Source organism: Salvelinus alpinus, chromosome 19 (genome assembly GCF_045679555.1).
Source record: "Salvelinus alpinus chromosome 19, SLU_Salpinus.1, whole genome shotgun sequence".
Taxonomy (NCBI): Eukaryota; Metazoa; Chordata; class Actinopteri; order Salmoniformes; family Salmonidae; genus Salvelinus; species Salvelinus alpinus.
This window is the reverse complement of record NC_092104.1, coordinates 50,586,017-50,599,349: the sequence shown is the minus strand read 5'-3', so window position 1 is coordinate 50,599,349 and position 13,333 is coordinate 50,586,017. Positions and strand designations below refer to the sequence as shown.

The 13,333-nt window shown below is 41.9% G+C and overlaps 1 protein-coding gene across 3 annotated transcripts in view; it reads left to right on the top strand.

Moving 5' to 3' along the window:
• Positions 1–13,333, top strand: part of LOC139545794 (glutamate receptor ionotropic, delta-2-like) — a 607,650-nt gene that overhangs the window by 575,172 nt on the left and 19,145 nt on the right. For all 3 annotated transcript variants that reach the window (XR_011669139.1, XM_071353972.1, XM_071353973.1), the window contains exon 14: positions 3,829–3,995. Coding sequence is in view for 2 of the 3 variants with exons in the window: in XM_071353972.1 (XP_071210073.1) it covers positions 3,829–3,995 (167 nt within the window). In the remaining variant the exon portion in view is untranslated. The remainder of the gene's footprint in view (positions 1–3,828; positions 3,996–13,333) is intronic.

Genomic DNA, 13,333 nt, shown 5'->3' with positions numbered 1-13,333 from the left:
ACAGCCAATAACAAAATAACAACAAGCATGGATCACGTAAACAACATCAAGCTACACCAGCGTTTTTCTCTGAGCATAGAGGGAGGGAGGCGGAGAGGGGAACAGATGGATGGCTTTCATTTTGTGATTATGAATCTAGTGGGTTATTTAGTCATGTTTCCGGGAATAAACAATGCTGTGATTAGGATTCACCAGACGCCCTGTGTTTGACGAAAACGGCTTTTAATAATTATCTTGGCACAATTAGAGTCACTGGGCCCTTCTGATTGCCATGGCTCCTCCAGGCAGGCAGCACTCCTCATGTTCCCTCTCTTTTTTCAATGTCTCTACTAGTCTATTTATAGTATATACAGTATGTTTTCTTGGAATCACAACAATAAGGCGAAGACTTTGTGGTACCTGCATGTAGAGTTGCAAAATTCCTGGGATTTTGCAACCCTAGCTATGTTTTTCTCCCCCTTGTTCCTGTTCTCTGAAATGGATTAGGAATCAATAGGAATCTCTACACTTTCTTCCCTTCCTTTGACATTATTAGAGATAAAAATGGCAATGCACACATTTTAAAGTGCATAAAGTGTTCATAAAAGGAATGAAATGCATAGAAATAAAATAAATTAAGTGTCCATTCAAGTCAATGATTAGTCTGTTCTATTCATTCTATTTATGTGCATTTAATCCTACCCAATAGTCGAAATCCAGATAGATAACCTTTGAAAAACTGGGCCCTGATGTGATTCCAACTTCCAAGCCTGTAGAATTGATATAGCCAACAACATTTTTCTGGAAGCAAAACTGTAAGACCCTGTGATATACAGTGCATTCGGGAAGTATTAAGACCCTTGACTTTTCCCACATTTTGTTACATTACAGCCTTACTCTAAAATATATATATTTTTTAATGATCATCAATCTACACACAATACCCCATAATGAAAAAGCGGGGGGAAAAAATGGTTTTATTAAAAATAAAAAACAGACATACCTTATTTACATAAGTATTCAGACCCTTTGCTATGAGACTCAAAATTGAGCTGAGGTGCATCCTGTTTCCATTCATCCTCCTTGAGATGTTTCTACAACTTGATCGGAGTCTACCTGTGGTAGATTCAATTGATTGGACATGATTTGGAAAGGCACACACCTGTCTATATGAGGTCCCACAGTTGACAGTGCATGTCAGAGCAAAAACCAAGCCATGATGTCAAAGGAATTGTCCGTAGAGCTCAGAGACAAGATTGTGTCGAGGCACAGATCTGGGGAAAGGTACCAAAACATTTCTGCAGCATTGAAGTCCCTAAGAACACAGTGTCCTCCATCATTCTTAAATGGAAGACATTTAGAACCACCAAGACTCTTCCTTGAGCTAGCTTCCCGGCCAAACTGAGTAATCGGGGGAAAAAGGGCCTTGGTCAGGGAGGTGACCAAGAACCCAATGGTCACCCTGACAGTGCTGATGGTCACTAACAGAGCTCTAGAGTTCCTCTGTGGAGATGGGACAACCTTCCAGAGGGACAACCATCTCTGCAGCACTCCACCAATCAGGCCTTTATGGTAGAGTGGCCAGACGGAAGCCACTCCTCTGTAAAAGGCACATGACAGCCTCTTGGAGTTTGCCTAAAGGCACCTAAAGGACTCTCACACCATGAGAAACAACATTCTCTGGTCTGATGAAACCAAGATTGAACTCTTTGGCCTGAATGCAAAGCGTCACGTCTGGAGGAAACCTGGCACCATCCCTACGGTGAAGCATGGTGGTGGCAGCATCATGCTGTGGAGATGTTTTTCTGCGGCAGTGACTGGGAGGCTAGTCAGGATCGAGGGAAAGATGAACGGAGCAAAGCACAGCGAGATCATTGAGGAAATTTGGAGAAACTCCCCAAATACAGGTGTGTCAAGCTTGTAGCTTCATACCCAAGAAGACTTGAGGCTGTAATCGCTGCCTGACCGGTTGCATCATCGCCTGGTATGGCAACTGCTCGGCATCCGACCGTAAGGCGCCACAGATGGTAGTGCGTACAGCCCAGTACATCACTGGGGCCAAGTTCCCTGCCATCCAGGACCTATATTATATTAGGCGGTGTCAGAGGAAAGCCCAAAAAATGTCAAACACTCCAGTCATCCAAGTCATAGACTGTTCTCTCTGCTACCGCATGGCAAGCGGTACCGGAGCGCCAAGTCTAGGTCCAAAAGGCTGCTTAACAGCTTCTACCCCCAAGCCATAACATTGCTGAACAATTAATCACCCAGACTATTTGCATTGCCACCCCCCCCGCTGTTTATTATCTTTGCATAATTACTTTACCCCTACCTACATGTACAAATTACCTCGACTAACCTGTACCCCCACACATTGACTCGGTACCCTCTGTATAGAGCCTCATTATTGTTATTATTGTTACTCATTATTGTGTTACTTTTTCTTTTCTTTTTTTACTTTAGTTTGTAAATATTTTCTTAAAACTGCATTGTTGGCTAAGGGCTTGTACGTAAGCATTTCACGGTAAGGTCTACACCAGTTGTATTCGACGCATGTGACAAATACAATTTGATTTGATTTGAGTAAAAGGTCTGAATGCTTATGTAAATGTGATATTTACATTTTTATTTTTAATACATTTGCAAAAATGTGTTTTTGCTTTGTTATTATGGGGTATTGTGTGTACATTGATGAGGGGGGAAAAAAACATTTTCATCCCTTTTAGAATAAGGCTGTAACGTAACAAAATGTGGAAAAAGTCAAGGGGTCTGAATACTTTCCGAATGCACTATAAGAGCGATCCAGGAGAAGGAAGATGATGCGTTACAAATGGTCCCCTATTCCCTATATAGTGCATCGTTTTCACCAGGGCCTATATGGGCCTATTTAAGGAATAGGTTGCCCTTCAGGACGCACATCCATAGTGCTGTTTGAACCAAATCACAAAATTAGAGGATTTCTGATTCAGACAAGAGTCATTCTGCAGAGGGCAATCACCTTGAACCCTGTCCAGACGCAGACTGGAGTGAGGTGACTGAAAATGTCATAAAGTGCCATTACAGTTAATGAGACGTCAGAGTCCAAACGCATGTAGAGGGCCAGGCAGTCAGCCCTGGTGCATCTCTTACAGGGGTAATAACAATGAATCCTCAAAAGATTCACAGAATCTTAAAGGAATCAGCCATGTCTCAAAAGTGTGTCAAATGTGAATGTCCTCACACCTGGGTATTTTTCTTTGAATGGTGAGTTGATGTGGATGGTAGGTGTCCCATTAATAGGAGCTGCAGAGCTGCTGTAAAATGGGTGATGATTTGGTTACCTCTGACCATATTAACCTTGACTTCCGCTCTGCAAACAGACACTCCCATCTAAGCAAACTAAAGAAAAAAGGAATGACATATTGCTGATGAATATAAAGCTAGAATGTGCACTCGCCACATATTCAAATGAAAATAACATATTATATTCCAATTACAGGGTATGTCTTTTTGTTTTTCATTTATTCTGTTCAATTGTCAGGGACCATGTACAATTAAAACAAGAAAAAAAATCATGACACTGACTATTACTGGGTAAAATACAAAACTGACCGAAGATCAGTGTCTAGGGGCAACACTTTACCCTACTCCACAATGCATGCAACAAAATTGTCATGGTAAATGTTCATGTTCAATCATGTTACCATCTCTCGACTGGAGTGTCAAATAATAGCTTATGTGTTTCTATATCTGTTTCTACCTCTAGAAATAGAATTACAATAAAGGGCGTAGCCCATCAGTCCACAACAATTTGACTGCACCCTCATGGATACACTCAGTAATTATATTTCTATGTTTCTACTTTTCTCTCAGGTGAAGTACGGGCATTTTGCCTTTGTGTGGGATGTGGCGGTGCTGGAGTATGTGGGCATCAACGATGAGGACTGCTCCTTCTACACTGTGGGGAACAAGGCACCAGACCGGGGCTACGGCATCGCCCTGCAGCACGGCAGTCCATACAGGGACATCTTCTCCCAGAGGTACGTTGAACATTTAAGGCTTTATACGTGCTAATACATGCTTAGAACAAGTAATATGTCATATAATATATGCTATTTATTCAACAGGTTTATCCAAAGCGACTTACAGTAATGCATGCGTATATTTTTTGTATGGGTGGCCCCAGAGAGTATCGAACCAACAAACCATGCTGTAAACAGTGCCATGCTCTACCGACTGAGCCACACAGAGCTGCAAAAAGCGTTAACACAGTACACTATTCAGTGTACAAGCAGCAGGCAATACAGTGTGCAAACATACAGGCTACCCTAACTACACCATTGCCACATCTACAGTGTGAGAAGGATTTAGTCGTTTCTGTTTTTGAAGTCAACTGCTGTATGGCCTTTCAGTGAAATGTCGCCTTTGTTCAGTGGACTGGAGTTTGTCCAAGTCAATTTGTGAAAGGACATCAAATGTTGTGATGGAATTACAGGTGGTTGATAGTTAGACAAAGTACACCAAGACAAAATGCTAAATCACTTGTCCATTAGAAATGAGCTTATATATGACTGACAAGGGCATGTAGTAAAGCTCAATCATTATGACATGCTCAAGTGCCCCATCCACCTGTAATGATGTGCTACTGCACTTGTCTTTGATTTCTATACACACTAAGAGAGGATCCTTCACGCCATCAAGAGGCAGATGCAAGCTGGATTTGTATTTAGAATGAACAAGTGTATATGTGTAGAAAGAGGAGGAAGGGAAGCGCTACTAAGGTACACTATAGTATATTTTGGTAGATAGAAGGTGCTCTTTGGTAAAAGGTGTAAATTGGTCATCAAAAAGAAAGGAGGACCAAGGCACTCTTCATATAATTAATTAAAATGCCTTTATTAGTATGGCATGTTCAATAGAAACAAAGTTGTTTAAAAACCGACGCGTTTCGGCTGCATGGCCTTCGTCAGGGAGTACAGAAAAAAGAGAATACAATGTCCTCTTTTGAAAGGCTTTTCCAATTAGCCCTAATTAGAAGAGGGAGTGGTTACCAAATTGGACACACCTAGTAAGCAATAATATACACATGAAAAGGTGAAATACTGTAGCTATGTTATCATGAGCATACAACTCCAAACTAGAAGCATCAGAACACCCAGAGAGGCAGTTCCAACCCTAACCATGACTGGGAGAAGTGTCCAGAACAAGAAAGCAATATATTCCACAGTACTCCAGACCACAGCAAAACATGAACAACAGTCCAAACATAGCTAGAGGGCAATTAAGCAAAATGTCCACTAGATGACAGCAAATGGACCCATCACGACCCTACAGGAAGGGTGAGAAATCCATATCTTCATTTAAACCAGGGTACTTAGTGGCCTGTAGTTTGTAAATCCAAAAACTTTCCCTTTGGTTTAACTGTTTAAATGAAGATGAAGATAAATGAAGATATGGATTTCTCACCCTTCCTGTAGGGTCGTGATGGGTCCATTTGCTGTCATCTAGTGGACATTTTGCTTAATTGCCCTCTAGCTATGTTTGGACTGTTGTTCATGTTTTGCTGTGGTCTGGAGTACTGTGGAATATATTGCTTTCTTGTTCTGGACACTTCTCCCAGTCATGGTTAGGGTTGGAACTGCCTCTCTGGGTGTTCTGATGCTTCTAGTTTGGAGTTGTATGCTCATGATAACATAGCTACAGTATTTCACCTTTTCATGTGTATATTATTGCTTACTAGGTGTGTCCAATTTGGTAACCACTCCCTCTTCTAATTAGGGCTAATTGGAAAAGCCTTTCAAAAGAGGACATTGTATTCTCTTTTTTCTGTACTCCCTGACGAAGGCCATGCAGCCGAAACGCGTCGGTTTTTAAACAACTTTGTTTCTATTGAACATGCCATACTAATAAAGGCATTTTAATTAATTATATGAAGAGTGCCTTGGTCCTCCTTTCTTTTTGAAGTGTATATGTGTGTTTGTGTGCATGTGTATGTCCGTGCGCGTGTGTGGGCGTCTGCTGCTCCTGTGTGTGTGCGTGTGTGTGGGCGTCTGGATGCTCCTGTGTGTGCGTGCGTGTGTGTGAATGAGTCCCAGCGTGTGATTCAGTATTTCTGTTTATTCTATTTGCACCTCTTTGTCTTACTGATGCACACAACTGCAGAATGTTGCCACTAATGGTGGTTGTGAAAGTAAACAAGTTATTAATTGACAGTCCTATTTAATTCCTTGTCATTATTTCCAGGACATTGTCAGGCTCTTGGGGAGCGCTTTCCAAACTCATTTTAAAATAAAACAGTTTGCTAAAAGTGTTCCCTATGGTTCCCGAACAATGCAAGGGAAATTACTGAGACAAAATTGTTTTGGAAACATGACTTCTTCTGACTTTTTGGATTACACAAGTCAATGAAGCACAACAATGAAATGATGGAGAAATTGTATTTGTCTCCCAGCAGTGGCTGGTAGACAAATACACTCTCCATGGTGTTACCCACTATCATCACAGGGTTGGAGAGTAACTGATTACATGTCATCTGTAACTGTAATCCATTACGCTACCAGCTAAAATATTGTAATCAGATTAGATACTTTGGAAAAACTAGATGATTACTTCTTATTTTTACATTTAAATTCATAAAGGTTGTTTGCGAGAAAAATAATACATTAAGACACCTTTCTTGTTTTCTTAATAACATAAAATTCATAATTGAAAAAAGGCGCAGTTTGTTCCACCTGAGCAAGTCAGACCACAAGTCAGAGACCACTATGATGACACATCAAATGTGCTTGAGGGATGCGTTATGTCTTCTAATGCCTCTTAAGTGGAAAGTCATCCAAAAGTAAGTGAAGGTAATCAGATTACGTTATAACATTTGGGTGTTCCAAAAATTACGTTACTGATTAGGGATATACTGATCCTCAGTATTCATTATCAAACCGTGCCAACATTCCTTCAACTATTGCTATTTGAAGGCATGGAATAGCATGGGGTTGATATTGCGTTTTGAATAAAAACACGGATATCTCCAAGGGTTTTGTTGGCCTTGTCAATCAGAATTTCAAGTCCTGAAAGACAATAGAGACAAAACATTGCCAAGCTACCAATAGTCAGTCAAATAGCCAGTGATTTTGTGTGTAATTAGAGTGGGAGCCTGTGCAAGTGCACAGGGTATTTTGGGGTCTCCAGTCTACTCACAAAATATTTGACAGTTTATTAAGTGTATTAAGATTAAAAAGAATTGATCTGCTTTAACAGTGTGGAAAGAGAGAGGGTGTATGTGTGTGCGTGTGTAGGTGTGGGGTGGGGGGGGGGGGGGCTCTGCGTACGTGCGTGTGTGTCTCGAGGACAGTTTGTCGTTGATAGAGTACTGCCGTTACATTACTCGTCACAAATACAACTTGTTGCTCACCTTTAATAGAATCAAACAACCCAGATGAAACAGATGAAAGTTCCAAGAAGGAAGTCATGTTTCCCCACTTACCGGAGAGAGTATAGTGTACTGGTAATGATGTGTGTTACCCAGACTGAGGTGATCATCCAGATATAGTGCAGACGGAGTCAGAAAGCTGCAGTTTTCAGGAATTCGATGAAAACGACTGATTTCCGGTGAGAAGCCTATGAGCCTTGCACTTAAATAGCAGCAGCATGCACACACAGCCACACAAACATACATACAGTGCTTTCGGAAAGTACTTTTTCTTTTTGTTACATTATAGCCTTGTTCTAAAATTGATTAATACATTTTTCCCCTCATCATTCTACACACAATACCCCATAATGACAAAACAAAACAGGTTTTTAGAAATTGTTGCTAATTTATAAACGTTTTAAAACTGAAATATGACATTTACATAAGTAATCACACCCTTTACTCAGTACTGTTGAAGCACCTTTGCCAATGATTACAGCATCAAGTCTTCTTAGGTATTACACTACAAGCTTGGCACACCTGTATTTTGGGAGTTTCTCCCATTCTTCTCTGCAGATCCTCTCAAGCTCTGTCAGGTTGGATGGAGAGCGTCGCTGCACAGCTATTTTCAGGACTCTCCCGAGATGTTCGATCGGTTTCAAGTCTGGGCTCTGGCTGGGCCACTCAAGGATATTCAGAGACTTGTCCCGAAGCCACTCCTGCGTTGTCGTGGCTGTGTGCTTAGGGTCGTTGTCCTGTTGGAAGGTGAATCTTCGCCCCCAGTCTGAGGTCCTAAGCACTCTGGAGCAGGTTTTCATCAAGGATCTCTCTGTACTTTACTCAGTTCATCTTTGTCTCGATCCTGACTAGTCTCCCAGTCCCTGCCGCTGAAAAACATCCCACAGCATGATGCTGCCACATACATACTTCACTGTAGGGATGGTGCCAGGTTTCGTCCAGACATGACGCTTGGCATTCAGGCTAAAGAGTTTAATCTTGGTATCATCAGACCAGAGAATCTTGCTTCTCATGGTCTGACAGTCCTTTAGGTGCCTTTTGGCAAACTCCAAGCGGGCTGTCATGTGCCTTTTACAGAGGAGTGGCTTCCGTCTGGCCGCTCTATCATAAAGGCCTGATTGGTGGAGTGCTGCAGAGATGGTTGTCCTTCTGGAAGGTTCTCCCATCTCCACAGAAGAACTCTGGAGCACTGTCAGAGTGACCATTGGGTTCTTGGTCACCTCCCTGCCCAAGGCCCTTCTCTCCCGACTGCTCAGTTTGGCCGGGCGGCCAGCTCTAGGAAGAGTCTTTGTGGTTCGAAACTTCTTCCATTTAAGAATGATGGAGGCCACTGTGTTCTTGGGGACTTTCAATGCTGCAGAAATGTTTTGGTACCTTTCCCCAGATCTGTGCCTCGGCACAATCCTGTCTCGGAGTTCTACAGACAATTCCTTCGACCTCATGGTTTGGTTCACTGTCAACTGTGGGACCTTTTTATATAGACCGTTGTGTGTCTTTCCATATTATGTCCAATCAATTGAATTTACCACAGGTGGACTCCAATCAATTTGTAGAAACATCTCAAGGAGGATCAATGGAAACAGGATGCACCTGAGCTCAATTTCGAATCTCATAGCAAAGGGTCTGAATACTTACATAAATAAGGTATTTCTGTTTTTGCAAAAATGTCTAAAACCTGTTTTCACTTTGTCATTATGGGGTATTGTGTGTAGATTGCTGAGGATATTTTTAAATCCATTTTAGAATAAGGCTGTAACATAACAAAATGTGTAAAAAGCAAAATGGTCTGAACAATACAGGTATCGACCACATTCCTTTTTTTCAATTTTTGCCTAAAATGACATAAAACCCTAATCTAACTACCTGTAGCTCAGGACCTGAAGCAAGGATATCCATATTCTTGATACCATTTGAAAGGAAACACTTTGAAGTTTGTGGAAATGTGAAATTAATATAGGAGAATATAACACATTAGATCTGGTAAAAGATAATACAAACTTACGTTTTTTGGGTTTTTTTTCATCATCTTTGAAATGCAAGAGAGACAGCAGGGGTTCAACCTTTAGAACCCTGTTCCTATATTTGAATATAAAAATAGATTTTATCAAACAGAACTATGCTACATTTTATCTCTGGGACCCTCAGGATGACAAATCAGAGCAAGATTACTGAATGTAAGTACAATATTTACCTTCAGAGGTGAATGTATCAAACCAGTTGCCGTGATAAAAGTTTTTTGTTGTTATGCACTCTCCTCAAACAATTTCATGATATTTTTTCACTGTAATAGCTACTGTAAATTGGACAGTGCAGTGGAGTGGAGGGACACCGATCCCTACGGTGGAGGGAAACCGATCCCGTAGAGGATAAATTGCCTAAAAGAGATGGGAATGCTTTGCCAGGAAACTATTACTTGAATTGTATTGTATTTCTGGAATCAGTGTCGGTGGAGCCCTCCCAAAGTGGTGGGGATATTGACCCTAGTAATGGCATTTAGTCACCAATGGCACAGTGAGTGACAGTGTTCTTCTTAGATCTTGAGGGTCCTAGGTGCTCTGTGCATGTGTGTGTCTTTCGGGGTCGATTTCCAGTTTGTGGAAATTACTTGATTTTTGTGGAAGCTCCACTGTGGCAGCGGTGAGAATGAGATCGACACCTGACATTGTCAATCTCTCGTCATCTGGAACAATGACAGAACTGTCACTTACAGTCCCATCCATCAACATTAGACAAACTCACGCCCCTGAAACTCTCATTAAAACCCATAAGTGGGATTTAATGAATGAGTAGTTGACATTTCTGCTATCTTATCAGAGATTCCCTCAGTTCTATGCTTCGTCCCCATAAATGGGTCGCTACTGTGTCAAAATACGTTTGCAAGTACAGTTTGTGACCTAAGATTGCTTGTATGTTATATAGGGATTTGTTCAAAGTTCTAGAAATCATATTCTTGTAGCTGACTGAGATTTGATCAGCTAGATACAAAAATATTGCAAATGTAGTGGAGATATGTATTCATCACCAAACATCCTATGCAGGTAGGTAGTTAGCCATTTGCTTTCTGTTCGTATTCTTATTTTGTACTATTTCTTATTCTTGCATTTGGGGGGCAGGTAGCCTAGTGGTTAGCGTGTTGGGCCACTAACCAAAAGGTTGCTTGATCAAATCCCCAAGCTGACAAGGTAAAAATCTGTTGTTCTGCTCCTGAACAAGGCAGTTAACCCACTGTTCCTAGGCCGTCATTGTAAATAATATTTTTTCTTAACTGACTTGACTAGTTAAATAAAGGTAAAATTAAATTGTTGAGAAGGAACCTGCAAGTAAGCATTTCATTGGACTATGTACACCGTATACCATGCTTATCCCGTACATACGACTAATAAAACGTGAAGCTCTCTGGACTCTTTTCCCCTCTTATACCGCTTTGTATGATTCGAATATTGTAGTGGCCTAATTATACCACTAATTATGATGATTTGTGACTGTGAATCTGGAATGGGCATGAGTGGCATTGTGAAGACAAACTCTTTGGAGGTAGCCAGACAGTGAGAATACAGTTTGGCTGGCTGTGTGGGATTAGTACCATGGCCGTCACGCCTCCATTGTCCTCATTTAATAAGGAGTTGCTACTCAGAGTGCACTTTATGCAAGGAGCTTATTTTAGAACAGTTTCTCTCCTGTGCTCCTTTTGACATTGTGTAATCATGTTGTCAGAAATTCTCCCAGATGGAACATACTACCATTCCCTGTTTTTGCTATTTTTGTCAGATTTAATTGTTTCTTCTAAAGTTTGGATGCAATGGAACAAGTTTGCACCCTTTTGCATAGGTTATAACTAGAGATAAGAGAAGAGCAGAACACGATAAGATAATGAATTTATTATCCACATGGGGACATTTTGTATGAGGCTCTGTGCATACATTAAACGCATACATATCAAGCATAGACAAAAGACAATAAACAATTATTACAAACAATAAATACAACCAATGAGGGTAGACAAAGTGCAGTTCATGTGGGAATCCTAATTATTCTGAACACAATACACATTCGTACACCATCGACTACAGCAGTGTTTCTCAACTCCAGTCAACTCCAGTCCTTGAGTACCCCCAACGGTACAGACTTTTTGTAGTCCTGGACAAGCACACTTGCCAACTAATCATCAAGCCCTGGATGAGTTGAATCAGGTGTGTTTGTCCACCTCCCAACAGCACAACAATGGACTGGAGTTGGGGAACATTGGACTACAGTATCAACTAAAGGCCTGCCTGCTGGATCTACTAGTGTTTGTCATTTAGAAGCCTTATTGCCTCTGGGATAAACAATTGTTTGACTCTATTATTTTTATGCCCTGGTGCCCAGTATTGTCAACCTCAAACTCCTGATATAGAAGATGTCTGGGGCCCAAGAGAACCTTCTATAAATGATCTGTCTCCGTGAGAAGCAATTTGCCTTTGAATACGAACCTGAGACACAATTCTGGTTTAGACTCTGGACCCCAGATTTATCGTGTGTGTGTGTGTGTGTGTGTGTGTGTGTGTGTGTGTGTGTGTGTGTGTGTGTGTGTGTGTGTGTGTGTGTGTGTGTGTGTGTGTGTGTGTGTGTGTGTGTGTGTGTGTGTGTGTGTGTGTGTGTGTGTGTGTGTGTGTGTGTGTGTGTGTGTGTGTGTGTGTGTGTGTGTGTGTCTCAATGTGGGTATTATGTGCCTTTGTCTGTGTTCAACTGAAATGTAGCATCTCAGATGTTATAATTTGTTTGCATCACCTTGGAATTTCTGCTGTTCCTTTTTTTCCTTTCTTTTCTTTTTTCCTCGTCTTCTCTTTAGTCCTATCAAGTACGGTAGTTTGTCTGCCTCCGTCGAAACCATCTAATAACGTATGATCATTTCTGCAGCAGCTGGTTGCCTTGGCAACAGCTCCAGTAGTCCACACTAATCGCCATGCAGAGCCCAGGAGTCAGAAAGGCTGGTTGGTACAGCAGCCAGGTTACCCGTGATACAAGTCAGTGTTCGACGTCTATCCAGGTCTGAGGACGTCGGGCGATGACGTGGAAACGGCCACTAGGGGCAACAGTGTAACCTTTAAGTATGTTTCGGTTTTGCTAGGGTGTTGTGGACAGGGATGGGTGTAAGCATCTGCCTCTGATTCCAAGTTCGAATCCAGCGGTAGAAAGTTTTTTTATATATTTTGGTTTTAAGCCTATCCCAAACCTTTGGAACATCTTCGAAATTTGACGTTTGAGAAACATGGATGGACGTCTAATTCTGACGTGAGACGGTGAGAGCTGGTAGGGTACAGAACTTCCCACCTACCTCCAGTGATAGAAACATGTCAACAGACTGCATACATTATATGGTGTGACATTCGATCATTTTCCTGGAATGAGAGCTTGGCCTAACAACACCGAACTCCTCGGCAACACTGTGATGTCATGAAGTGTGTGTGTGTGCATCTGTTGTCACCAGAGAGCATGAGTAAGAGTGATCAGCCCTTTACAATCGGTTATGGACTAGAGCTAGGTCACTATTCAGAGTTCTCTACAGCCCAGGTCATGCAGAGCCTGAATGAGGAGAAAACCAACCAACCTACTGCACACACACACATGCACACATTTTATAACTAACCCCAAGTGACACATTGGTGAACCCCTGATCCAGTCACTAGAATGACACGGTGGTTGAGAGGGACAAGGCTGTTCTTATTGTGTACAGGCCCAGATCAGCCATCCAGTCACATTGGAGGTGAAATTTCTCTAGCCCCAGTTGGAGCTCATCTGTTGGGTGATACCTCCTGTCACCACTGCACAGGGCCAGGGGGAACGCAAGCCCTCCATTGCTCCGTTCCCGCTCCATCACTCCATCTTACCGCGCGGTGACATATACAGTATAATTGGGGTGAGGAGGGGGCGCCTCTTTTGTATTGCCTGTGTGTGGCTCATGGTAGCTAATGG